This window comes from Mixophyes fleayi, chromosome 5, assembly GCF_038048845.1.
Source record: "Mixophyes fleayi isolate aMixFle1 chromosome 5, aMixFle1.hap1, whole genome shotgun sequence".
Taxonomy (NCBI): Eukaryota; Metazoa; Chordata; class Amphibia; order Anura; family Limnodynastidae; genus Mixophyes; species Mixophyes fleayi.
Genome location: NC_134406.1, coordinates 25,327,105 through 25,354,269, shown reverse-complemented (window position 1 = coordinate 25,354,269; position 27,165 = coordinate 25,327,105). Strand labels below are relative to the sequence as shown.

The window sequence follows — 27,165 nt, the reverse complement described above, 5'->3', positions numbered from 1 at the left end:
ATAACTGATGGTGATGATGATAATGATGATATATATATAGTAAAGTGCTGCGAAATTTACTGCCACTATATAAATAAATGTTGATGATAATACACACACACACGAGTGTGAGTCTGTTAATATGTTCTTTAATGTTTAGAATCTTCCATCCTCTGGAATACCATTATTATTTGATTTGAAGCATTTGTTTAATTGCATTATTTATGTCAAGGACTAATGAATGTCACTTTGTGTTACAGCTCGCTACAGAGATCCTGGAAGGCCTTTTAGAAGAGGATGATGAAGTAATACAGGTATGTTAAGTATACACGCACTTAAATGCCGGCCTTGTGTGATGCCATAGGACTCCCTTTCAGTGCCATCCTATACATCCATACCACTGTAGTACTTTGTGGTTCCTGTCTCCACTCTACCCCATCTGTGTAAGATAAAATTGATGGAAATGGCTAAACCTTAACTGAGCCAATGGTTAAATGCCCGTAATATGTTGGTAATAAATTATTAAATGATATATTAATATAAAAAATGATGTGCAAAGTGAGGAGAGTGCTGTCCAGATATTCTGCCACTCTGTGCCAGTTACTATGTGTGGCAATCCAAGTCTACGTAGACACACACACACACACACAACTCTTAAAAGCGTAGCTAAGCTAAATAATATACCTGAAGTGTTAATATATATAACCTTTTGTTGTATGTGGTGGTTAGGGAGATCGGTGGCTCAAGGGAGGCTAAGAGGGGAATTCAGTTAGCCGTGAAGTGGCTCCGGAACGTCGGTGAGAACTTCGCAGGGGAGATTTCTGTAAAATCTCCATTCATTTTTCCTCGCAACCCATAGAGGTGTGTAGAAAAATGAACTGAGCTTTTTACCATAACAATACTGTTGAATTCACCTCTAATTATTTATGCATATGAATTATTGACTTGCAGCCTCCTCAGTAATTGAAATGTTCTTTACAGATCGGTAGACCAAAACATAGTGTTTTCAGTAGTGATCCCATTTCAATTTTGTATTGAACAGGATCCACCACTCCAATGGGTCCCAGTGCAGAGGGACATTTTTCTCTATATTTGTGCCTTTCTGGATAATGCTAACCTTTCAAGCACCTGCTGTGAACCTATAAATTGATTGAGCAACTTCCATTTCTGTATTGTTGTTTGAGAGGCATGTTTGGCATCAGTAGATGACAGGGAGTGTTGGACCTCTATTGCCATTTGGAAGTTCCTGGGGTACTTGCATCGCCAGGCCCCACTTAACAAAACTTGGGTAGGGGCCTTGTGATGCCACTCTAGCCGCCCAGACAGTAAAGCCCAGTCTGGACCCATGCATGCTCATACGAGGCCTCCATTCATGCGATTAACGCTTGGACTTTGTTTGAAGGGCGACACAACTGTATAGAATTGCTCTGAGATTTGCACCTCTGGCCACTAGAGGTCTCTGTATTTCTAACTTGCCCTGAGATGTGTCTTTATTGTGGCAAACCAGGACATTATGTCTCAAATTTTCCTAGAAGACCTCAGAAGACAGTGGCCACCATAGCAGAGGCAGACTCTTCAGATCAGGAGACTGTGATTTCCGATATGCCTCAACATTTAAATGCAATCATTCCTTGTCTCTCCTTCTTAGCATCAACTGAGAAGAATAAGGAAAATAATAACTCACATTTCTCAATTCCTATTCACTTTCATATTGGTGCACTCTGGATTTCCAGTACGGCAATGGTGGACTCTGGGGCGAATGGCAATTTTATGGACGTTATGTTTGCTAAGAGAAACAAGATTGGGTTCAGAGAAAAACAGATACCTGTGTTAATGGAGACCGTGGATGGCACACCTTTGACCTCTGGTCCAGTTACTCATGAGACTGATCCCTTGGACCTCGAAATTGAGCCAAATCACCGTGAAACTCTGAATTTATTACTGATCTCTTCTTACCAGTTCGCTATTATTTTGGGAATTCCTTGGTTGGCTGCAAATAATCCATCCATTAACTGGGAATCAAAGACCCTTTCATTTTCACAAGAAACTCATGCTCCCGAGACTAAGCCTGAGCCCTCTTGAAGAGGTGAGCGAGTTATATAATTCACCTCCTCATGTATTAGACCAGCTACCTCCACAATATAAAGACTTTTCTGATGTCTGTAATTAGAAGAATGCTGACAAATTACATCCTCACAGGCGCTATAATTGTCCGGTTGACTTGTTAGCTGGGGCTGCCATACCCTTTGGGTGCATTTATCCATTAGCTGAACCTGAGTTAAAGGTCCTTAAGGATTATATAGATAAAAGCTTATTAAAGGATTCTATTCTTCCCTTCACGTCTCCAGGAGGTGCACTTATAGTTTTTGTGAAAATGAAGGATGGTTCATTACGACCATATATTGATTATAGAGCGTTAAATAAAGTGACAATCAACAACCGCTACCCGTTCCCACTTATTTCAGAATTACTGGAGAGGCTTCGCTCAGCAAAGATTTTCAACAAATTAGATTTACGAGGAGCTTATAATTTAATTCGTACATGATCTGGTGATGAATGGAAGACTGCCTTTCGAAGTAAATATGACCATTTTGAACATTTGGACTGTGCAATGCCCCTGCTACATTCCTACATTTCATGTTTGATGCTTTTAAATATTTAATCGACCAATTTGTTATCTATTTCATTGACTAATTTTCTTGAATTCCCAAAAGGAGCATCAACAACAGGTTCGAACTGTACTGGAATGTCTTTGCAGACACCATTTGCACATCAAGTTGGAAAAGTGTGAATTCCACCAAACACAGGTTCAGTTCTTGGGCTATGTCATCTCACCTCAAGGTTTGGGAATGGACCCTAGCAAAGTCAAGGCTATAGTAGATTGCCCAGCCCCAAGAAATGTCAAAGAGGTACAAAGATTCATAGGATTTGCCAATTTCTATAGAAGTTTCATTAAAGAATTCTCCAAGATTGTGACACCAATCACTCAACTAACTAAGAAAGGATCATCTTTCCTTTGGTCTCCAGAAGCTGAAAGGGCTTTCTCTTTGCTTAAAACAAAGTTTACTGCATATCTCATATTAATATATCCCAACCCAGAACTTCCTTTTATCATCGAGGCAGATGCTGAAGATTCAGTAGTAGGGGCAATTTTGTCACAGAGAATAGGAGAGAAGATGCTACTACATCCATTTTTTTTTTATTTGCATGTTTTCTCTCGTCAAATGATTGGTTCAGAAAAGAATTATGATGTAGGGAATAAGGAACTATTAGTCATTGTTGCTGCATTTAATGAATGGAGACATTTACTTGAAGGTGCTGCACATCAAATTACTGTGTGTACTGACCTCTAGAATTTGTTTGATCTGCAAAGAAACTTTCTCCTCGACTAGCCAGATGGAGTTTATTCCTAAATCGTTGACTTTATTATCTCTTATAGACCTGGATCCCGAATAGGAAAGCTGATGATGCTCTATCCAGAGCATACATGGAAGACTCAAAACAGGTGGAGCCAGAAGAGACAATCCTCTCTAAGTCAAATTTCCTGGGAGCTATTGGCACTGGGGAGCTATTGTCTGACATCAAGAAGGGTTACAATACGGATCCGATCCTTTTAAATCCCCCTTTGGATTTGCACTTAACCTATCGCGATAACATGTGGAAGTATGAACACCGCTTGTATGTACCAGCAGCAGCACAATTAAAAGTACTGCAGTTTGTTCATGACTCTTGACTAGCAGGCCACAAAGGAGTTTGTAAGACTGAGGAACTATTATCTCGTTACTTTTGGCGGCCTAAATATAAGAAGGATGTTAAAAAATTTGTCTCATTCTTCACTACTTTAAGACTCCACGCACTGCTCCACTTGGACTTTTACAGCCTTTGCTGGTCCCTTCTCGTCCATGGGGTTCAATCTCCATGGATTTTATTGTGGATTTACCATCATCCAAGGGTATGACTACAATTCTGTTGGTTGTAGCTTGACTCACAAAGACGGCTCACTTTGTGCCCTGTTGTGGACTTCCTTCTGCAAAAGAAACAGCAGAATTAGTAATCAGGGAAGTTTTCTGTCTACATGGAGTTCCTGATGATGTTGTTTCTGACTGGCAGAGTTTTCATACAACAACTCGCAGCACTCATCCACAAGACAAAGTCCTTTTTATGCCAATTTGGGGTGTCATGCAAACCTGCTACCCAATTTTTCCCACAGGATTCTTCCATTCCTGCTGTTACATCCAGATTAGAGTCACTACAAAATAATCTTTAAGTATTAAGAGAGACATTACAACATGCTATAAGAGAATTGTAGACAGGCATCATAAAACGGCACCAGTTTTAAACATTGAAGACACTGTTTGGCTTTCCACACGAAATCTAAAAGTAAGCATGCCTACTTCTAAACTAGGACCAAAATATATAGTTCCCTTTAAGATTTTGGCACAAGTCAATTCATCTGCCTTTCGACTTGAACTCCCAGGATCTATGAAGGTTAATCCTGTCTTTCATGTTTCCTTACTGAAGCCAGTAGTTTCAAATCCTGTTCCTGGTCGCTCCTTGCCTCCTCCGAATCCTGTTCAAATTGATAAACATGAAGAACTTCTAGTAGAGAAAATATTACACGTATTTAGAAGTAAACTTCAATATTTGATAGAATGGCAGGGATATGGTCCAGAATACAATTCATGGGAACCAGAGGAGAATGTCCATGCACCTCGATTATTGCGTGAATTTAATCAATGATACCCAGAAAGCCAGCAAAGCACCGTCCAGAGGACGTTATTGAAAGGGGGGAATACTGTAAGAAATTATTCTGAGATTTGTACCTCTAACCACTAGAGGTCCTCTGTATTTGTAACTTGCCCTTATCCAAGATCGCCGGAATGGCATCAAGGAGAAACCATATTGAATCCTTTTTCGTGTTTGGGCCTATAAAAGGTACTTCCTGGATCAGACATGTGCTTGAGTATTCTGCTTGCTCAGCTCCTGCTACTTGCTACTCTTCCTTGAATCTGTGACTACCCTCTTGTATACCGACCTGGCAAACGTCTGAGTACTCGCTGGATATCTACTCGGCTATTGGGCTTCAGATAATACCACCAGTATCGTTACAACGGCATTGCTGGGGCCACCTCACCTCTGGGCTACATAGCAGCCGCATCTCCTGCAGTGGAGGTAATTCCACCACTGGGTGTAGGGTTAGGCTGCAGGTGCAAGACAAACCAAGGTTGTGATGACTGCTTTCATGGCTGCTAGTCATGCAGGTCAGCGTTACTCTACAATAAGGCTATCCTTCAATTCAAAATATCAACTGGTGGAACAGATGTGGTCATTTAAGTAAAGTATTAAAAGTAGCCATTCACAGCACTTGTCTCCATCGATCAAATTGGTTAGATCTGGCCTCTCCACACTGCATTAAAAGCTAAAATTGCCATGTTGCTCCATCCATTGCAATAAACTCTGCTCCATTTGCAATTGGTTTGACATTCTTACATTCATCTGCATTGCCATGAAAAGTCAGGCTTGTATCACATATTACATTCGCAAAGGCTGTAAAGTGCTTTCTCTTTAGAACACAGCTTTACAGAATAGATTCACCTTTTTTTTTTTGCAAATTGTCTTTGTTTAATGTTCTGCTTCAAGAAATCCTCTGTGAAACCAGTCAATGCCTTTTTATTTTTTCATTTACTCTTATTTTCAGGAGCACTTCAGCACATTATTCCTGATCTTACCGTACAAGCAATCCCTTTTCACACATTCATCTTAATTTAAATTTTTCCCCACCAATTTAGCTACAATGATTCCTTTTAGAATAACTTTTATGTATTTAATAATGTTACATGCAAAAAGCGCTCAATTCAATACATCATTGTACATTGCAGTTTGTATTTCCTCATTTTATCATACATTACTTTAAGTGACAGAAAGGTGGGTTGGGTAAACACAAGATAATAACCTTTTTTTGTTTTACTTTATATACTATTGTACATGTGTTATATTCTGTGCTGCTGTGCTAGATGAGTAGGAGAGAATGGCCACGGAACTCACGGAACAGGAGATCTTTTCTTCTTCCCCACTGGTAGCTTCTCATACCATCGACCTGAAACAGCCTATTCATGTTTATGGGAGGAGTTGCATATTGTACAAAAGCTTCTAAGTTAGCAAAAGAAAAAAATATATCTGAACAGATAGCCATCTATTCCAACCATACACTTATTCCATTGTTCCATACTCCACCTGGATTGTCAGGTAGACCTACCAGGACGCAATCAATTATCCGTAGAGGACCCTCACCAGCCCGCAAACTGGGCAAGGGATGTTCTAATGTTACAAATAGTATCATCAAAACCAGCACACTGAGTACCTTGTTTAGAGATGGCCATAAATGCATTGCGGGCAGCATGGTGGCTTAGTGGGCAGCATGGTGGCTTAGTGGTCAGCAATTCTGCCTCACAGCACTGGGGTCATTAGTTTGATTTCTGACTATGGCCTTATCTGTGTTGAGTTTGTATGTTCTCCCTGCATTTGCGTGGGTTTCCTCCCACACTCCAAAAACATACTGGTAGTTTGATTGGCTCCTATTAAAATTGACCCTAGTCTCTCTCTCTCTCTCTTTCTCTATGTATGTTAGGGAATTTAGACTGTAAGCTCCAATGGGGTAGGGACTGATGTGAGTGAGTTCTCTGTACAGCTCTGCGGAATTAGTGGTGCTATATAAATAGCTGCTGCTGATGATGATTGGCAAAATTTGTCATGGTGCTTCCATGTCTTCCAGTCTGTTCATACCTGTTTCTGGAAAGAAGGTATGACTATAAACATGATTTATTGTACAGTGTGGCTTGTAGACAATCCTTGACAGAGCTCCTCATGCAAAGTTGAGAATTTCTCTTCAGACCATAGTTTATCGGCATATTTATTAGAAACTGGTGATATCTCCTATCACCATAATTTACTAATAAAGTATCACTGGGCCAGATGAGTGATACTCACCTGCACTCAGAAAGACAACTTACTAGTTCAACAGGCCAGTCCCCAGGGCGATGCTCATGAGTGGCTGGTTCAGGCATATACATTGAAAGTAAATTTTGGACTTGGGCTTTCAGTTCAACTGATATAATAAAAAAAAAAAGCAAAAAAAAGAAAACAAATATTTTAAAAATAGATAAAAAAAGGAAAACAATAAAATAATGATTTTAAAAGATTTCCTAAATGAAAAAAAATATTAGTTTAAATAATAAGTATATTAATTATAATATAGCATTTTTTTAATTGAAGGATTGCTGTGGGATATGCATACTTGCCAACTTTTCCTCGTTGGCTTCAGGGAGATCTTCAGGGAGTTGGGCATGTGGGAGCGGTGCTTGATGAATTCCTAAGATGATGCAATAGTCACATCATTAAGCCCTGCCCCCACCACTTATCTATTGCAGGGGCGAGAACCGGGAGGTTGCCCTGCTCTCCCGGGAGGTCTCCCAGAAATGCGGGAGTCTCTCGGACATTCCGAGAGAATAGACATCTATGCGTTAAAGAAAAGCAGCTAATGAATCTCTAGAGACTGAAGTGTCTTTTACATTTCTGTCTCCATTACTGAAGTCATGTTGTCTTACTTGTCAGTCTTTGATTAAATCTTGGTCTCCATGAAAATGGCCACCTCTATAGGCATCAATACATGGACATAGGACACAATTTCTGAACAGGGTCATCATGCCACAGATGGCGAAGCCAACCATGTCTTGTACTGGCTCAGGGAGACTGCCAGACTCTTCAGGGAGGGAGGGAGATCACCCCTATTTCAGGGAGTCTCCCTGACATTCAGGGAGAGTTGGCAAGTATGTACATGTACTTTGTTATATAGGCTTCCCCTTTCAGAAGGCAGCTTTTCTTGTCACTGGCCGGTAATAACCGTACCATCGCCGTTGTTACCCATTGATAGATATGGCTTTTCTCACTTTCATAAATAGAGTCCCATAAATATTTTTAATGACCTGGACTTTAGGCCATATGTTTGGACTAAGCACTGTGAAGCAAAGTGGCGAAAGCATAGTGGTTTAGGGATGCTTCTAAGCTTCAGGAGCAGGACAAAACAGAGAGCAAAATAGATGGAGCAATATAAAGACACATCCTGGAGGAAAACCAGCTGCCGTCTGCGAGAGACCTAGGACTTGGGAGAAGACTTATATTCCAGCAGGAATGACCCAATTATACAACATAAGACACATTGAGGTGACTTTAACCAGAAATAAAATCAATGTCTTGGAGTGGTTCATACCAGAGGCGAAACTAGCGAGCTGTGGGCCCCTGTGCAGGGAGGTGGGGAGGAGGGAACTGGGGCCCCCCACCCTCACCATCTGTATGCAGCGGGCCCCATTATCTCCATGGGCCCCGGTGCACAGCACCTTGCGCACCAATGGCAGTTCCGTCACTGGCTCAGATGTCTGTCCCTTCTGGATTCCGATTTGAAACGATTTCAAAACTTCTGTTCTCTAACATATTTTTATTTGTAGTTAATAAGGAACAAGCTTTATTGTCTGATTGTTAGTTTGGTATTACAGAGTATTTGTCTTCCTTAGCTGTAATAAAAAGAAAATCAATTTTGATTCCATGATGTATGAAAAGGGTGTAACTACTTCCTGCATGCCCTATATTTACAATACATGGGTGTAGAATATAAACACGCATATTTCAATGAGACAAATGAAATTAAAAGGTTGAATGTCATCCATCGTCCCTGTAAAATTCCCATTGTGCTATAGCTTTTACCCTTGGAATATCCCCTTTGCTTCTAGGTCTAGTCATCTATTGTGACAATACACACACAACATGCAGTCTTTTATGTTCAAAAATGTCAACACGGTTCAAAATTTGAGCGGATTTCACGGGTTCGATGGCCACGAACCTGTTCATAGCACAAATTATCAGTCGACCTAGCTTTCAATTTGTGGCTCACGTTTGCATTTGAGGTTCGCCATTTTAACACTTTTAATTAATAAAAACGTCAATTTGATTTTTTATTTTTTTTAAATTGAACTTGACCACTACTCCTTGTGGTTCACTACTCATCTTCATGGTTTGCCGTTTGCAATTACAAACTGCCAAAATGTATCAAATTTAGCTTGAATATCAAATTTAATGTGACCCGGCTCAGCCTATTTAGTCGAACCAGTTTGAGAATCATTATGCATCCTGTTGGAGTTTCTGTCTTATAGCCAATGCAAACTTATTACTGCACACCTAGGCACCGCCAAGAACACAAAGGTAATTAACATGGGGAAATCTTTGTCAAGCCTGTAAGGCAGTGCTGTTATATACACATTCTGTATATACCCCTCATAATCTCAGTGAATCATGTTTTATTTTACACTGATAACAGAACACTATCCTACATCTATAGAACATCTTTTTCTGATGGTTCCAGCTTTCTCATTCATCACCTAGAGATCAAAGTTGCACAGATTACACAAAGATAATAGGAATAAAATTCTAAATCTACTGCAGCCTCACACAAGAGCAGCACCCTAAGGATTACAGTTTATAGTCACAGTCAGAGACGAACCATTGTGTGTGTTTTGCCAGTTAGACAATGATTCTTACACTCTATCCTTTCTCATTTTCATACCCATTAGAAATGACATCAAAGCACAAAATGATTAATTTACAGATGAGACTATTCATAGTGTGTAGATAATCTTTTCCAGAAAACATTCATACAGTTTCTGAGATTAAACATGTATTTTCAGTTTGCAGTCTTGTGTCTGTGGTGGCTGGTAGACACCCCAATGGTTTCCATGTGTCATTTTCATGTTGATAATAAAGTCTATTCACTCCATCTCCTAAACTGCTTAAAGTAACCTATGTATGAGACAGCGCCTGTGTGTATGTACTCTGCTAGAGAGAGTGCCCGTGTGTGTATGTATCGTCAGACGAGCGCCTATGTGTGTATGTACTCTGCTAGAGAGAGCGCCTGTGTGTATGTACTCTGCTAGAGAAAGTGCCCGTGTGTATGTATCGTCAGACAGAGCGGTATGTACCTTGTCAGAGAGAGCGCCTGTGTGTGTGTACTCTGCTAGAGAGAGTGCCCGTGTGTGTGTGTACTTTGCTAGAGAGAGTGCCTGTGTGTGTATGTACCTTGTCAGAGAGAGTGCCCGTGTCTGTTTGTACTCTGCTAGAGAGAGTGCCCGTGTGTGTATGTACCTTGTCAGAGAGAGTGCCCGTGTGTGTATGTACCTTGTCAGAGAGAGTGCCCGTGTGTGTATGTATCGTCAGTCAGAGCGGTATGTACCTTGTCACAGAGAGCGCCTGTGTGTGTGTACTCTGCTAGAGAGAGTGCCCGTGTGTGTGTGTACTTTGCTAGAGAGAGTGCCTGTGTGTGTATGTACCTTGTCAGAGAGAGTGCCCGTGTCTGTTTGTACTCTGCTAGAGAGAGTGCCCATGTGTGTATGTACCTTGTCAGAGAGAGTGCCCGTGTGTGTATGTACCTTGTCAGAGAGAGTGCCCGTGTGTGTATGTATCGTCAGTCAGAGCGGTATGTACCTTGTCACAGAGAGCGTCTGCGTGTATGTACGTTATCACAGAGCGTCTGTGTGTATGTACTCTGCTAGAGAGAGTGCCCGTGTGTGTATGTACCTTGTCAGAGAGAGTGCCCGTGTGTGTATGTACCTTGTCAGAGAGAGTGCCTGTGTGTATGTACTCTGCTAGAGAGAGTGCCCGTGTGTGTCTGTACTCTGCTAGAGAGAGTGCCTGTGTGTGTATGTGTTGCCAGACAGAGCGGTATGTACCTTGTTACAGAGAGCATCTGTGTGTAAGTACTTTATCACAGAGCGTCTGTGTGTATGTACTCTGCTAGAGAGATTGCCCGTGTGTGTATGTACCTTCTCAGAGAGAGGGCCTGTGTGTGTATGTATCGTCAGAGAGAGCAGTATGTACCTTGTCACAGAGAGCGCCTGTCTGTATGTACTCTGCTAAAGAGAGCGCCTGTGTGTGTGTGTATTTACCTTGTCAGAGAGAGCAGCTGTGTGTATGTACCTTGTCAGAGAGTGTCTGTGTGTATGTACCTTGTCAGAGAGACGCTGTGTGTCTGTACATTGTCAGAGAGTGTCTGTGTGTATGTACCTTGTCAGAGAGAGCAGCTGTGTGTATGTGTAACAATCCTGATCAGGTTTTGTTCCTTTCCCTGTCTGCTCTGCTTTTCTGTGCATCACATGACTCACCCTGAGGGCGTGTCACTCTAACCTGCTCTATTTAACCCAGCATTGACATCTGCTAACTGTCAGTGCAACTTGTTGCTAACCTGATTCCTTGGACTCCTGTGTATCCTGAACCTGTGTCTTTGCTGTGGATGAGTTTCATTTCTCTGCCTAGTGCTGGAGCACTTCTACTGGGACTCCCCTGCTGCAAGTATCATCTTGTGCATATTACAAAGACTTTGTTTCTCTATTGTGCCTCCACTGATTCACAGCCTGCTGCAAGTCTGTACATGTGCATATAACAAGACTGTTATTGTGTTATCCTTGTCACGCTGCGCCGTGGCTATTTGACACCTGCATATTATCTGTGCTGTGAATAGACTGCTATTGTGTTTAACACCTTGTCACGCTCTGCCGTGGCTAATTGACATCTGCATATCATCATCTGCATATTTATATATATATATATATATATATATATATATATATATATATATATGTTTTATCTATCATTGAAGTATTGAAGAACTACATCGTGTCTTGCCTCCTTATTCTGAACCTAGTAGACTCAGCATCAGGTCGTGTACAGGCCTGTTCTGACTATCAGACCTGTAACTACCAGCACCGTAACAGTTTGCACTGACCCAAAAAAGGAAATGAACACCATGGACGATTCTTCTCCCAAGGACCTATTTCAACACCAAATGGGGAGAGTGTAAAAACAAGAGACCAATCAAGATCGCCTCATGCAGTTCTTACAGGATGTATTCTCTCGTCTGGATTCTTTTCAGAACACTCTGGCATCCTCCCATAAATCTAAGACATCTGCTGAGTCTTCTGCTAACACAACTACCGTGTACGCACAAATTCCTAATCCTCCTATGTACGATGGGAACCCCAAGTCATGTAGAGGATTCATGAATCAGTGCGCAATTCACTTCGAATTATTGCCCAGAAACTTTCCTACGGATAGGGCAAAAATTGCCTACATTCTGTCCCTTCTTTCTGGTCAAGCCCTGGCCTGAGCCTCACCCCTATGGGAGAAGAATGACCCCTTGCTGCAAAATTATACAGAATTTCTGACAACCTTCAAAAAAGTTTTTGATGAACCTGGTCGGCTTTCCAGTGCAGCTACAGGAATTCTTCGTTTACGCCAAGGCTCTCATTCTGTAGGACAATATGTTATCTTATTTAGGACAATGGACTCTGAACTGCGCTGGAATGACGAAGCGCTGGTGGCCATGTTCTGGCAAGGCCTATCTGATCAAATAAAAGACGTGTTGGCTTCCCGTGACCTCCCATCTTCCTTGGATGATCTGATCTCGTTGTGTGTCAAAATAGATCTTCGATTCAAGGAGAGGGTTCAAGAAAAGGAACAGATTCGGTGTCCTAATCATCGCCATGTTTTCCAGAACTTAGGGGCCTCTAAGCCCCCAAAAGAACCCATGCAAGTGGGTAGGTCCCGCCTCTCTCCAAGTGAGAGAGAGAGAGAAGATTTGAAAATAATCTGTGCCTCTATTGTGGAGGGAAGGCCCATCGCATCAGTAGTTGTCCTACGCGTCCGGTAAAACGCTCAGACCAAACAGAGCAAGTGGGAACCCCGTTAGGTCTGTTTGATTTTTCCCTCAACAGTTCTCATCACAAAGATAACCTCTTATTGTCTGTTTTTCTGTTTTTTGGGAATCTCTCTATTCCGCTGGATGCCTTTCTGGATTCTGGTGCAGCTGGTAATTTTATTGCCGCCACTGTGGTTGAGAAATATCATATTCTTACTACACCACTGGAACGTCCTGTACGCCTCACAGCCATCAATGGCAGTAATATTCCAGGAGGCTTCATTCAGTTCCGGACTGTTCACCTCACCCTTCAGATTGAGATCCTGCACCAGGAAAAAATATCCTTCCTAGTTCTTCCCAAGACCATCAATTCCCTTGTGTTAGGTCTGCCATGGTTACGTCTCCACTCCCCAACTCTGGACTGGCATACTGCTCAAATTTTGTCCTGGGGATCACGGTGTCAGTCTCGCTGTCTGAAGAAAGTAGTACCTCTTCATCTAACCACTGCATTGTCATTACCATCTTTACCTCTTCAATACCAACAGTATGCAGACGTCTTCTGTGAAAAGGAGGCAACCAAGCTTCCCCCTCATCGCATTTGGGATTGTGGAATCGAGCTTCTCCCTGACAAACCTATTCCTCATGGTCGTGTATTTCCCCTTTCTCTTCCTGAGACCCAGGCAATGTCTACATATATTCAAGAAAACCTACAAAAAGGTTTTATCCGGAAGTCCACCTCTCCAGCTGGAGCTGGATTCTTTTTCGTTAAAAAGAAGGATGGCGGCCTCCTGCCATGCATTGACTTTCGAGGACTTAATGCTATTACCGTTAAGAATAGGTATCCGTTACCACTCATCTCTGAGCTGTTCAACCGCATTAAAGGCGCTACTGTGTTCACCAAATTAGATTTACGAGGGGCCTACAATCTTGTTCGCATTAAAGCAGGTGACAAATGGAAAACAGCCTTTAACACACACGATGGGCACTTTGAATATCTTGTAATGCCCTTTGGGCTTTGTAATGCTCCAGCTGTATTCCAAACCCTCATGAATGATATTTTCCAAGACCTTCTCTATCAATTCGTTATAATCTACCTGGAGGATATTCTGATATTTTCTCGAGACCTCCCTTCACATAGGCAGCATGTAGGTCAAGTCCTGACTCGTCTGAGAGAACACAACCTTTTCTGTAAACTTGAAAGGTGCCTTTTCGAGCAACCTCAGATTCCTTTCTTCGGCTAGATCCTCTCGGGCACAGCCCTTCAAATGGACCCAGCTAAACTAAGAGCAATTGTGGATTGGCCCTTGCCCACTGGTTTGAAAGCTATCCAATGCTTCCTTGGCTTCGCCAATTACTACAGACAATTCATCAAGGGGTATTCTACCATCATTGTCCCCATTACTGCTCTTACCAAGAAATCAGCTAACCCCAAGCTTTGGTCCCCCAAGGCCATCTCTGCCTTTGAGCATCTAAAGTCAGCCTTCTCTTCTGCTCCTATTCTTCAGCAACCTGATTGCCAATGTCCCTTCTTCTTGGAAGTAGATGCATCTTCTGTAGGCACTGGTGCAGTTTTGTCTCAACGTGACACTTCTAAGAAACTACATCCATGTGGGTGTTTTTTTCCGCAAATTCCTCCCAGCAGAAAAGAATTATGGTATAGGAGATCAAGAATTATTGGCTATTAAATTAGCCCTGTCTGAATGGCGACATCTGTTGGAAGGGGCCTTGTTTCCTATTGCGATATATACCGATCATAAGAACCTAATTTATCTCCGTTCGGCTCGATGTCTGAATCCGCGTCAAGCCAGATGGTCCTTGTTCTTTTCAAGATTTGATATTAGACTTACCTTCCATCCGGGATCAAAAAATAAAAAAGCAGATGCACTTTCTAGGTCCTTTCATTCCGAAGACCAGAATTCTCTCGAGGACATTCATCCCATCTTTGAACCTAGTTGTGTATTGGCTCTTACTCCTGTGCATAAATCTACTTGCCCTCCAGGCAGGACCTTCATATTACCACATCTACGTCTCAAGTTGTTACGTTGGGCCCATTTATCTCGCTTCGCGGGTCATGCAGGAGTCAAGAAGACTGGAGAACTCCTGACCCGGTACTATTGGTGGCCATCCCTGCTGAAAGATGTAAAATCATTTGTTTCCGACTGCTCTAAATGTGCACAACATAAGATTCCTCGGCATAGACCCTTCGGTCCTCTTATTCCTCTACCTGTTCCTGAAGTACCCTGGTCTCAAGTATCTATGGACTTTATTACCGATTTGCCTCCCTCCAAAGCTCATACAGTTATCTGGGTGGTGACAGACCGTTTTTCAAGAGCAGCTCATTTCATTCCTCTCAAAGGACTCCCTTCTTCCGCATTGTTGGCAGAACTTTTCATCAAATAAATATTTCGCCTCCACGGCTGTCCACTCCCTATCGTGTCTGACCGTGGTTCACAGTTTGTTTCAAGGTTCTGGAGATTCTTTTGTTCACAGTTAGGCATTAAATTGGACTTTTCCTCGGCATACCATCCTCAGTCTAAAGGCCTGACCGAACAGACTAACCAAGAGCTCGAAAAATTCCTACGAATCTATGTGTGTGCTCATCAAGCGGATTGGCTGGAACTCCTCCCATGGGCTGAGTTCGCCCATAATAATCATTTCCATGAAGCTGTTGGTAATTCACCCTTTTTTGTCATGTATGGATGTCATCCCTGACCACCTACCTTTACTCAAACTCCTATCTCCTCAGTTCCTGCAGTAGATTCCATGCTACGCAAGTTTTCTCTCATTTGGACTCAAACCAAAAGTAATCTGGAGAATTATGCTGCACGGGCCAAAAAAAATTTCGATAAGAAAAGGTGTCCTGCACCTCCACTTCTTCCAGTGGATAAGGTCTGGTTATCCACAAAAAATATCCGTTTAAAAGTTCCTAGTATGAAACTAGTTCCCAAGTTTATCGGTCCCTACCGAATCTCTGAAATTAATCCAGCAGCTTTCAGATTGGAACGTCCATCCTCACTACGGATTCCCAATGTGTTTCATGTCTCTCTGTTAAAACCGGTGGTACAAAATCAATTTTCAAGTGTCACAGCTTTTCCGCCTCCGGCTACTTCTCAAGATCAAACTGAATATGAGATTAAACAACTATTGGACTCTCGTAGATCCAGAGGATCATTGCAATTCCTGGTCGATTGGAAAGGTTATGGGCCTGAAGAATGTTCCTGGGTTAAAGCTTCTGACATTCATGCTCCTCCTTTACTCAAAAAGTTTCGGAAAAGATTCCCTAAAAAAGTATCATAGGTGTCCGGAGTCCACCCCTAGGGAGGATCTACAATCCTGACCAGGTTTTGTTCCTTTCCCTGTCTGCGCTGCTTTTCTGTGCATCACATGACTCACCCTCGGGGCGTGTCACTCTAACCTGCTCTATTTAACCCAGCACTGACATCTGCTCACTGTCAGTGCAACTTGTTGCTAACCTGATTCCTTGGACTCCTGTGTATCCTGAACCTGTGTCTTTGCTGTGGATGAGTTTCATTTCTCTGCCTAGTGCTGGAGCACTTCTACTGGGACTCCCCTGCTGCAAGTATCACCTTGTGCATATTACAAAGACTTTGTTTCTCTATTGTGCCTCCACTGATTCACAGCCTGCTGCAAGTCTGTTCATGTGCATATAACAAGACTGTTATTGTGTTATCCTTGTCAAGCTCCGCTGTGGCTAATTGACATCTGCATATCATCATCTGCATAAAATATATATATATATATATATATATATATATATGTTTTATCTATCAGTAAACTATTGAAGAACTACATTGTGTCTTGCCTCCTTATTCTGAACCTAGTAGACTCAGCATCAGGTCGTGTACAGGCCTGTTCTGACTATCAGACCTGTAACTACCAGCACCTTAACAGTATGTACCTTGTCAAAGAGTGTCTGTGTGTATGTACCTTGTCAGAGAGTTTCTTTATTCATGTACCTTGTCAGAGAGAGCAGCTGTGTGTATGTACCTTGTCAGAGAGAGCAGCTGTGTGTATGTACCTTGTCAGAGAGTGTCTGTGCGTATGTACCTTGTCAGAGAGTTTCTTTATTCATGTACCTTGTCAGAGAGTGTCTGTGTGTATGTACCTTGTCAGAGAGAGCTCCTGTGTGTATGTTCCTTGTCACAGAGAGCACCTGTGTGTATGTACCTTGTCACAGAGAGCACCTGTGTGTATGTACCTTGTCACAGAGAGCACCTGTGTGTATGTACCTTGTAGCACCTGTGTGTATGCACCTTGTCACAGAGAGCTCCTGTGTGTATGTTCCTTGTCACAGAGAGCACCTGTGTGTATGTACCTTGTCACAGAGAGCACCTGTGTGTATGCACCTTGTCACAGAGAGCACCTGTGTGTATGCACCTTGTCACAGAGAGCACCTGTGTGTATGCACCTTGTCACAGAGAGCACCTGTGTGTATTTACCTTGTAGCTCCTGTGTGTATGTACCTTGTAGCTCCTGTGTGTATGTTCCTTGTCACAGAGAGCACCTGTGTGTATGTTCCTTGTCACAGAGAGCACCTGTGTGTATGTACCTTGTCACAGAGAGCACCTGTGTGTATGTACCTTGTCACAGAGAGCACCTGTGTGTATGTACCTTGTCACAGAGAGCACCTGTGTGTATGTACCTTGTAGCTCCTGTGTGTATGTACCTTGTAGCTCCTGTGTGTATGTACCTTGTAGCTCCTGTGTGTATGTACCTTGTAGCTCCTGTGTGTATGTACCTTGTCACAGAGACAACGCTTGTGTGTATGTACTTTGTCAGAGAGAGCAGCTGTGTGTATGTACCTTGTCAGAGAGAGCAGCTGTGCGTATGTACCTTGTCAGAGAGTTTCTTTATTCATGTACCTTGTCAGAGAGTGTCTGTGTGTATGTATCTTGTCAGAGAGAGCAGCTGTGTGTATGTACCTTGTCAGAGAGAGCAGCTGTGTGTATGTACCTTGTCAGAGAGTGTCTGTGCGTATGTACCTTGTCAGAGAGTTTCTTTATTCATGTACCTTGTCAGAGAGTGTCTGTGTGTATGTACCTTGTCAGAGAGAGCTCCTGTGTGTATGTTCCTTGTCACAGAGAGCACCTGTGTGTATGTACCTTGTCACAGAGAGCACCTGTGTGTATGTACCTTGTCACAGAGAGCACCTGTGTGTATGTACCTTGTAGCACCTGTGTGTATGCACCTTGTCACAGAGAGCTCCTGTGTGTATGTTCCTTGTCACAGAGAGCACCTGTGTGTATGTACCTTGTCACAGAGAGCACCTGTGTGTATGTACCTTGTCACAGAGAGCACCTGTGTGTATGTACCTTGTCACAGAGAGCACCTGTGTGTATGCACCTTGTCACAGAGAGCACCTGTGTGTATGCACCTTGTCACAGAGAGCACCTGTGTGTATTTACCTTGTAGCTCCTGTGTGTATGTACCTTGTAGCTCCTGTGTGTATGTTCCTTGTCACAGAGAGCTCCTGTGTGTATGTTCCTTGTCACAGAGAGCACCTGTGTGTATGTACCTTGTCACAGAGAGCACCTGTGTGTATGTACCTTGTCACAGAGAGCACCTGTGTGTATGCACCTTGTCACAGAGAGCACCTGTGTGTATGTACCTTGTAGCTCCTGTGTGTATGTACCTTGTAGCTCCTGTGTGTATGTACCTTGTAGCTCCTGTGTGTATGTACCTTGTAGCTCCTGTGTGTATGTACCTTGTCACAGAGACAACGCTTGTGTGTATGTACTTTGTCAGGGAGAGCGCCTGTGTGTTTGCACCTTGTCAGAGAGAGCAACTGTGTGTATGTACCTCATAGGCAAACCGAGGGCGAGGGGGGGGGGGTCCTAGTGCCTGGAAACTCCCCTCCAAGCCTGGGGCACTGTATAATTGAGGTGGCTGGACCCTGCCCCCGCTTCACATGGCTCTGCTCACACGGTCTAACAGTAGTACACGCAGCATTGCCCATGTATATTATGGGGATAGGAAGAGATGGAGAGCAGCCAAGCACTGTATAAAATTATACCCACGCCACCATGCATGCTTGTCACGCCCACTGGAGGCATGGTGTGGAAACCCCCCTCTACAAATCCTGCGTTTGCCCCTGCACCTTGTCAGAGAGAGCAACTGTGTGTTTGCACCTTGTCAGAGAGAGCAACTGTGTGTTTGCACCTTGTCAGAGAGAGCAACTGTGTGTATGTACCTTGTCAGAGAGACAATGTGTGTTTGAACCTTGTCAGAGAGAGCAGCTGTGTGTATGTACCTTGTCAGAGAGAGCAGGTGTGTGTGTGTGTGTGTGTGTAGATTGTAAGAGAGAGTGTCTGTGTGTATTTTCCTTGTCAGAGAGCAGCTGTGTGTATGTACCTTGTCAGAGAGAGCCGCTGTGTGTATGTACCTTGTTAGAGAGAGCAGCTTTGTGTATGTACCTTGTCAGCAAGCATGCCTGATTATCTATATGTGTTGTCAGCGAGAGTCCCAATTTAAGTTCATTATAAACAATATCTCTGTGTGTTCGTCAGCGAGATTGAATTTTTGTGTATCTGGGCTGCAATAGTCCCTGTGTGCACTATAACTATCTCACATCGATGTGTAAATAAACATTAATGAATATCATAACAAAAAGTTATTCAGAAAGCAATTAGTGATAATACCAAATTATATAAAATGCTGAATTAGTTACTATTTCCATTGTGTTTTTTTAAAAATGAGATTGATTTCACTATTCCTGATGTTTATTCAGTATGTTCATTAAAAGTCGTTCACATTCGGCCAGGAATATTCCCTGAAACTAACACCTCTCTCTCTCCTTCCCGCCTGCTGCTCATTGCCTGTAATTATGCACTGTGTGACCCTTGTCTTGTAGGTTTGGTATCTGTTGGGATGGAGCTGCTATCTCCAAGCCAAGGAGCTTGATGAGGAGGATGCTTTCAAGGACTCTGCCAGGACGTATCTAAGGAAAGCCAAAAAGGTAGACAGCTGCTGTATGCATATCTTGATCTGTTTTATCCCCTGTGGTTCACCTGTCACTGAGAGTAAGGGCTTTGCGCTCTCTACGATTTAAATGAGAAATGTGCAGCAAGAGGAGAATGAATAAACCACTTAAAAAAAAGTAGCAGATACAGCAAGATATTTACTTGTGTTCATATTTATTTGCGAATATGTTTTTATTGTTCAATGCTGTGAAGTTGCATTTGTTTCTTTTCATTATGATCAAAACGATTTGAAAATGGAGCTTGTGAAATAGCTTTCCACAAACACAAAAGGGATTATGTTTAGCCCTGACAAAATCTTGCTTATCTTTCGCTATTACTGAAATATATTTACTTGGAAATAGAATTGAACGTATTATATTTTGCTTCATGTTTATCTATTATATGTTTTGTTTTTGCTCTGTGAGCATTTAGTTTGTTATTGATAACCCAGTTTGGTGTTTAAATGGGCAATCCTGTAATCAATGATGTCATTATATCTAGTGAGTTGAGAGACTGTTCTTATAAATATTGGTTGAGTCCACAAAATAACTGATTCCAATCTAAGTAGGTAGTCGTTACATTGTAATAATTTACATACTCTACAGTATACTTTTGTGTCAATTATTATAGTTGCATACCATTGCAAGTTACTTTCTTTAGGCTTAGGGGCAGTGTGGTGGCACACGGGGGGATATTACGATTTTCCCTGCCTACATTTTTTGGGCCGATTTATTTTAACGCCATGCTGCCTCCAAGACGATGTTTCAGGTACCAAAGTAGCTGAAAATGTTCTATGTTCTACTCACTGTCCCTGACACTTCCCTCCTCATCAAATTATTTAGCTTAGAAGAAACGCTTGGTGATTGTGTCTGTGTGTGTGTTATAAAGTCACGAAACAAGATCAATTATTTACTTTTTTCCATCCTGATTTTTCAATCTTTCTGAAGAACAGTATTTGGGAAAAAAGATCCCATACTTGTTTGTCTTTTATTACAACAATCAGCAACAACATTCAGACCACCTACCTAGGGCCGATTAACCCGAGGTCTAACTGGGCTACAGCCCAGGGGCCTCGGGTATCCAGGGGGCTCTTCAAAGTCCTCAGCAGCATTATTGATCGGTCCGGGGGCGCCACCGGCCCGATCAATGCTGCTGAGCATTTTCACTGCAGTCATCCGTCCCCAGCGCTCAGTAATCTGCTTACTGAGGAGATCTCGCAAGAGTTCACTCTCGCGAGATGTCCTCAGTAAGGAGCTTACAGCGCGCCGCGGAAGGAGACTGCTGTGACAGGTAAGCGCTTGGGGGTGCCTCACGGGGGGCGGCGGGCGGCTCACATTGGGGGCCTCACGGTGAAATGGAGGCCCCCTTAGCCCAGGGGCCTCCATTCCCTTAATCCGGCCCTGCACCTACCTAATATTGTGTAGGTCCCCTTTCTGCTACAAAAACAGCTCTGACCCGTCTAGACATGGACTCCACAAGACCTCTGAAGGTGTCCTGTGGTATCTATCATCAAGACGTTAGCAGCAGATCCTTTAAATCCTGTAGGTTGCAAGGTGAGGCCTCCATGGTTTGGACTTGTTTTTCAAGCTCATCCCACAGATGAGATCTGTGAAATTTGGAGTCAACACTTTGAACTATTTGTCATGTTCCTCCGAAATTACTAAACAATTTTACAGTGTGGCAGGGTGCATTATCCTGCTGAAAGAGGTCACTGACATCATGGGATACCGTTGTCATGAAGGGGTGTACTTGGTCTGCAACAATATTTGGGTAGGTGGTACGTGTCAAAGTAACATCCACATGAATGTCAGGACCCAGGGTTTCCCAGGAGAACATTGCCCAGAGCATCACACTGCCTTCTTCTCATAGTGCATCCTGGTGCCAACTCTTCCCCAGGTAAATAGGAGCACACGCATATGATGTAACCATCCATATGATGTAACAGAAAAAGTGATTTATCAGACCAGGACCCCTTCTTCCATTGCTCCATGGTCCAGCTCTGGCGCTCACGTGCCCATTGTAGGTGCTATCGGTGGTGGACAGAGGTCAGCATGGGCACTCTGACCAGTCAGCAGCTACGCAGTCCCATATGCAGCAGCTGTGATGCACTGTGTGATATCACACCTTTCTTTCATAGCCAGCATTAACTTTTTTAGATGTTTGTGCTACAATAGCTCTTCTGTTTGATTGGACAGAACAGGCTAACCTAAGCTGTAACATTCAGAATAGAAACAAGAAGATAAAACTGCAAATCCTAAGAAGGGCTTGCAATCTATGCAATGTACAAAGGCAGGAATATGTGGTACGTGCTATGTTGATATTATATACAGTAAGAGAACAATGGAAGGTTCAGGGGGCCGGGATATCGAGTCTTCTACTTCCATATATGCAATACAGTATCTTAATGGATTAATAAATAGCTGGGCTATGTATGAAAGCTGAATTCCAGTACAGTGAAATAAAACTTCCTCTTTATATGACTGTTCCCAATAGATGACATATTGCTGCCTGTAGCGCATGTAAATAGGTCTCGGATAAACCGCAGCTTTCTAGTCCCACAGGTAGATCATTAACATATAAACGATTTGTAGTTAATTTGTGACTATAAATATAACCGCTCTTTCCTGCTTTTGTATAAAAGTGTTTCGTTTCTGACGGCTGTTGTCTGTCAAGTGTGGAGGTATCAAGTGCTGATCTTACCAGGGATTCAGTGCTTCACTTAACATACAGATAGGACGAACACTCCAGGTTCCACAAACCATTTCACTGAATGAGCGCAGAACCTGTAAATCCCCTTTCTTATTACCGAGGACTCTGCCTTATACAAGGAATACATTTATGTAGAGGCACGTGGAAGTATTCTCATGTGAAGGTGACGTGGATGAATAGAGGCTCTTCTGGGTACTGTGCTGTATATCATTGTAATGTCACCAGCCTTGCATTTCCTCGCCTAACCAGATAAGAAGCACGCAGACATTGAAATATACTTCAAACTAAGCTGAAACTTTGCTTCAAATGAAACCTGGTTATAAATCTGTTTGCATGTTTTTTTTTTTAACTAAAATTATATTTTTTATTACTTTATATTTTTCTGTAAAAGTTCTACAAACCCGGCCAGGGGTGGGCTGGTGGCTTTTGTTTTCTGGGGTTAACCTTAAAGAGCAAGTAAAGCCATTATTTAATATTAATATATTGCAAATATTGTGAATTAATGAGCTGGATAATATACATCAAGTGACTGGAGTGTTTATAGTTAGCTAAATGTATCCACCGTGCTCCTCTGCAGCTGGTTGCCATGATGGAGGAGCTTCTCTAACAAAGCAGGCAGGGTTTGGATGACACGTTTGCAGACTTGCTGTGCAGGAATGAACTTTGTGAATTTAGTGATTTCATCTTGGATATGTGCCTGGATTCTCTCTTTAGTTAGACTCCTTAAACCCAGTTTCACAAAATCATCTCTATGGATGTGATATTTTCATACTTTAATGTGCAGCAATGCAATATGATACCTATTAACTTGCATCTTGGTGATTATTGTGCACTTCCGTTACTGGACCTGGAATGTTAGTGACAAATGTCCAGGAACCAAATCATTCAGGGTGGAGAGGGTACAACGTATCAGGGCCTTAACTTCCTCGGGATGCTCCAGCCCCTTCCGCCCATTCGCCCCCCTTCCTTCTTAGAAGAATAATAGGTGAGGAAAAGTGACAGTGCGAGCCACCCCGGGGGAGGAGGGCCCAAGAAGTGGGCGCACCAGTACCTGCGGTTCCTCTTGGTGGCCCTAGTCTTTCCAGCATTGCTTCATGCATTTTGTTATACTCTCATGTAAAAGCTTATGACTGTCATACAGAATATAGGTGGGCTTAAACCCCAGAAATGACTGAAGCCTCATGCCTCAATCTCCTGACACCTCACACCATTTGTTCTGACCACATCCATGACCCGTTCAGGGCAGGCACACCTTTATTTCCAGCATCCACACCAATACGACATGCTAATTTTGCCCACCAGAAATTGGAACGATCCCTTGATACGTGGACAGATACGGATGTATGCAGCCCGTCAATTTTTATTCACCCACCCCCATCGTATAACTTTGCAAGCCCTATGTAAAGTGTACATATTTTGCATTGCTATGAATAGGAAAGGTAACCAAATATATGTTTGGATACACTATCCAATAGCCTTGTGCAGGATGATGGTCTTGTAAATGTGTATATTTTTTTCTTGCTATTGCCTCATTATTAATAAATGTTTCATGGTAACAGCATTGACATGTACTATATATCATACATCCAATCTGTCCCCATAGTCAGGACTTTTGTTCTGACTGATAGAATGTGGGGAGGTGTGTCCTGCTCGCTCAGTCCAGGGGTGTATTTAGGAGAGGGGAACATGGTTTAGGGGAGGCCTAGCATGTCAGAGGGGATATGTCCGTGTCCCAATTCCCAATCATAGAAATGTGGGATGTATGATATTTTGGCAGCTGAAGAGTTGAAAATGATTTTTCTGAGTTGTTTTTCTTTCTTCTTTTAAAACCGTTTAACAGAATACATTTACGTGACAAGTAAAATTTTGTTTCCCAGTTTAACTGCAATCTTCCAGCTGTCTCTACCCGTTATGTGTGATCTCAGCTTTTGTGAAAAATGTAACATGCCTACAAGACTAATCCAAAAATACACATTTTTGTGCAGTATAAGTTATACATAGAAACTGTGAATCTTTTTCTACAAATTAAGACTGTGATCTGCCAAATGGATCAATCTGAGTGTTACTCTGCAATTGGACCTCTATGAGAATGTCCAGAAGGGGTTTTGCATACCCTGTGCCAAAACTTTCTCCACATGGTCTATATTTGACAGGGAAGTGCAGGAGCCCATACCCGTGTATGTGCAGGAGCCCATACCCGTGTATGTGCAGGAGCCCATACCCGTGTATGTGTGTCTCCTTCATATGTCCTTGTCCTGTCTTTTGTTACATTCTGTACGAATCCCCAAAGTTCTACTCACATATCAGAGCTACTTATGTGTAACTACCTCATGTATTTGTGATTGTTGCTTACTGTATTAGTTATGTCCTATCTGTATTTATACGATTGTCTGGCGCTATGGAATCTGTGGCGATAAATAAATAATAATAACTGCAAGCTGGTGGTTTAGCACAATTTGGTCACCTGCTGGCAATATTACCAACCCTTGAAACTATTTTATACAATTGCTGCCATAATTCTTACAGACATTTTTTATATCATTTTATAAAACTGGATCTAAAGTAGACTGTAGCGGGACAAAGGGGGTGAGCGATTTAATCTAATGTGTAATTTAGCCGTGTCCACTGAGAGGGCAGCACGGTGGCTCAGTGGTTAGCACTTCTGCCTCACAGCACTGGGGTAATGAGTTTGATTCCCGACTATGGCTTTATCTGTGTGGAGTTTGTATGTTGTCCCCAAGGGTTTCCTCTGGGTGCACTATTTTCCTCCCACACTCCAAAAACATACTGATAAATGGCTGCTATTACATTGACCCTAGTCTCTCTCAGTCTGTCTGTGTGTTAGGGAATTTAGACTGTAAGCCCCAATGGGGCAGGGACTGATGTGAGTGAGTTCTCTGTGCTGCGCTGCAGAATTAGTGGCGCTATATAAATAAATGATGATGATGGACTTTTTTTTATTGATTGCTATGTTGTATACAATTTTACTATCAGCAAATTTTCTGACATTGTCAACCCTGCTAATAGGTGTGGTTAAATGGCTCATTACTCTATTTATAAAAGGCTGGAAATCCAGAATAATTTATTCCAATTGAAGAACCACATTGAAAGATAACTGGACCAAAAGCTTACAATCTTGGCTAGTGTTTAATAGACCCGTTAGTTCTACTTACCTGCGTTGCTGAGTTGATATTGATAATGTTATAATCTACAGAGCATCTCATACTTAGAAATTGCAGCAAAACTGCAGCACATCATCCTTAGACAACTGCTGTTCTGGAGTGAACTCTGTAGATTATTATCCTTTATAGTATGCCACAAATGGTCCGCAGCGCCGTACAGAGGGCAAACAACAAAACAGTACATGGTATTACAGGACAATACAGTAAACACAGAACACTACAACTCTCAATACAGCTGTTAATAGCCTATATAGGCAATGGAGTACAAGGGGTATATTCAGTGCAAGCTGAAACCTGTGCCCATGAGTGTGGGCGCTACTAACAGAATCAGAGCCACTGATAGAGGTGCGAAGAAAATGGAGCAGTGGAGTCAAAGGGCAGAAGATATGTAAAGTGTAACTGGTGAGCAGAAGACAGGAGGGAAGAGAGCCCTGCTCACCAGAGCTTGCAATCTAAAGGGAAGGGGGCAGACAAACGATTGACAAATCTGGGTGAGTCAGTGTAAGGGGATTTAGAAATCAGAAAGGAGGGGTAGAAGCAAGAGTGGGTGAGATGTACTTCATAGAGGAATGGTTAATCGGTGCAAGGGTAGGCTTTAATGAACAGATGGGCTTTCAAGGAGTGTTTGAAGCTTTGCAGGCTAGGGAATGGTCAGAACGGAGATCATTCCAGAGGAGGGGGGCAGCACGGGAGAAATCTTGGATTCGGGAGTGAGATGTGGTTACCAGAGGTGAGGTAAGGCAATGGTCATTTACCGGACGCAAGGAACGGGAGGGAGTGTGAATGGAGATGAGGTTGGAGATGTACGGAGCAGTGTAGTTGGAGAGGGCCTTGTAGGGGAGGGTGAGGAGTTTAAAGAGGATTCTGTAGGGGAAGGTGAGGCAGTGTAAGGTTTGGCAGACAGGGGAGGCAGATGTAAAGGAACGAGAGAGGAAGTCTTGCTGCAGTGTTAAGTAAAGATTGAATTGAAGCAAGATGGGAGCAGTACACTGCCACTTACACTGCCACTGAGTTTACTAAATATACAGGTCGTAAACAAAGGATTCCAAAACTGATTACTCCCTTTTTATCATGGACTCCGAGAGGGGCAGGGGAACATGTACAAAGTACCGGGGACTAGGCCTGCCAGGGAGCCCTGGCCTGTCTGTGCAGTGGGATGAGCTACCAACCTGATGTGTTCATGCCTGCTTCAACAGCTATGGAAGGGGCCCCAAGAAGTTGTAGCACCAGGGCTCAAAATTCCTCTTGGTGGCCTTGCTCTTTATCCCAGATATCATAGTGTTTCAGAGGTTCACAGCTCAATGCTCAGTAAGATTGTTACCATTACTAAGTGAGTGTTCTGTGGTCGCCTGTCCTTCACATGGTCATGGAGTAACTTCAGCAATATTAGGGGCTATATATGTCCTGTTCTGTGTGTTAGAGGTGCCAGGTCCCAGAAAATAAGTGCAAGTTTTTACATTATTACCCTAAATAGCACAAGTTAGCCAGAGGGTTGGTAGAGAAATTACTGCATATATGGTGTAAACATAATTTACTTGAATAGATTTTTTTCCATCCATTGTGTAAGTTGGTTAATAGC

General features: G+C 42.7%; 1 protein-coding gene across 2 annotated transcripts in view; it reads left to right on the top strand.

Annotated features, from left to right (window-relative positions):
- The window catches only part of LOC142158167 (uncharacterized), a 307,129-nt gene that overhangs the window by 239,789 nt on the left and 40,175 nt on the right, over positions 1 to 27,165 (top strand). For both annotated transcript variants that reach the window (XM_075211864.1, XM_075211863.1), the window contains 2 exons: positions 240 to 293; positions 19,587 to 19,691. In XM_075211864.1, coding sequence (XP_075067965.1) covers positions 240 to 293; positions 19,587 to 19,691 — 159 coding nt within the window. The remainder of the gene's footprint in view (positions 1 to 239; positions 294 to 19,586; positions 19,692 to 27,165) is intronic.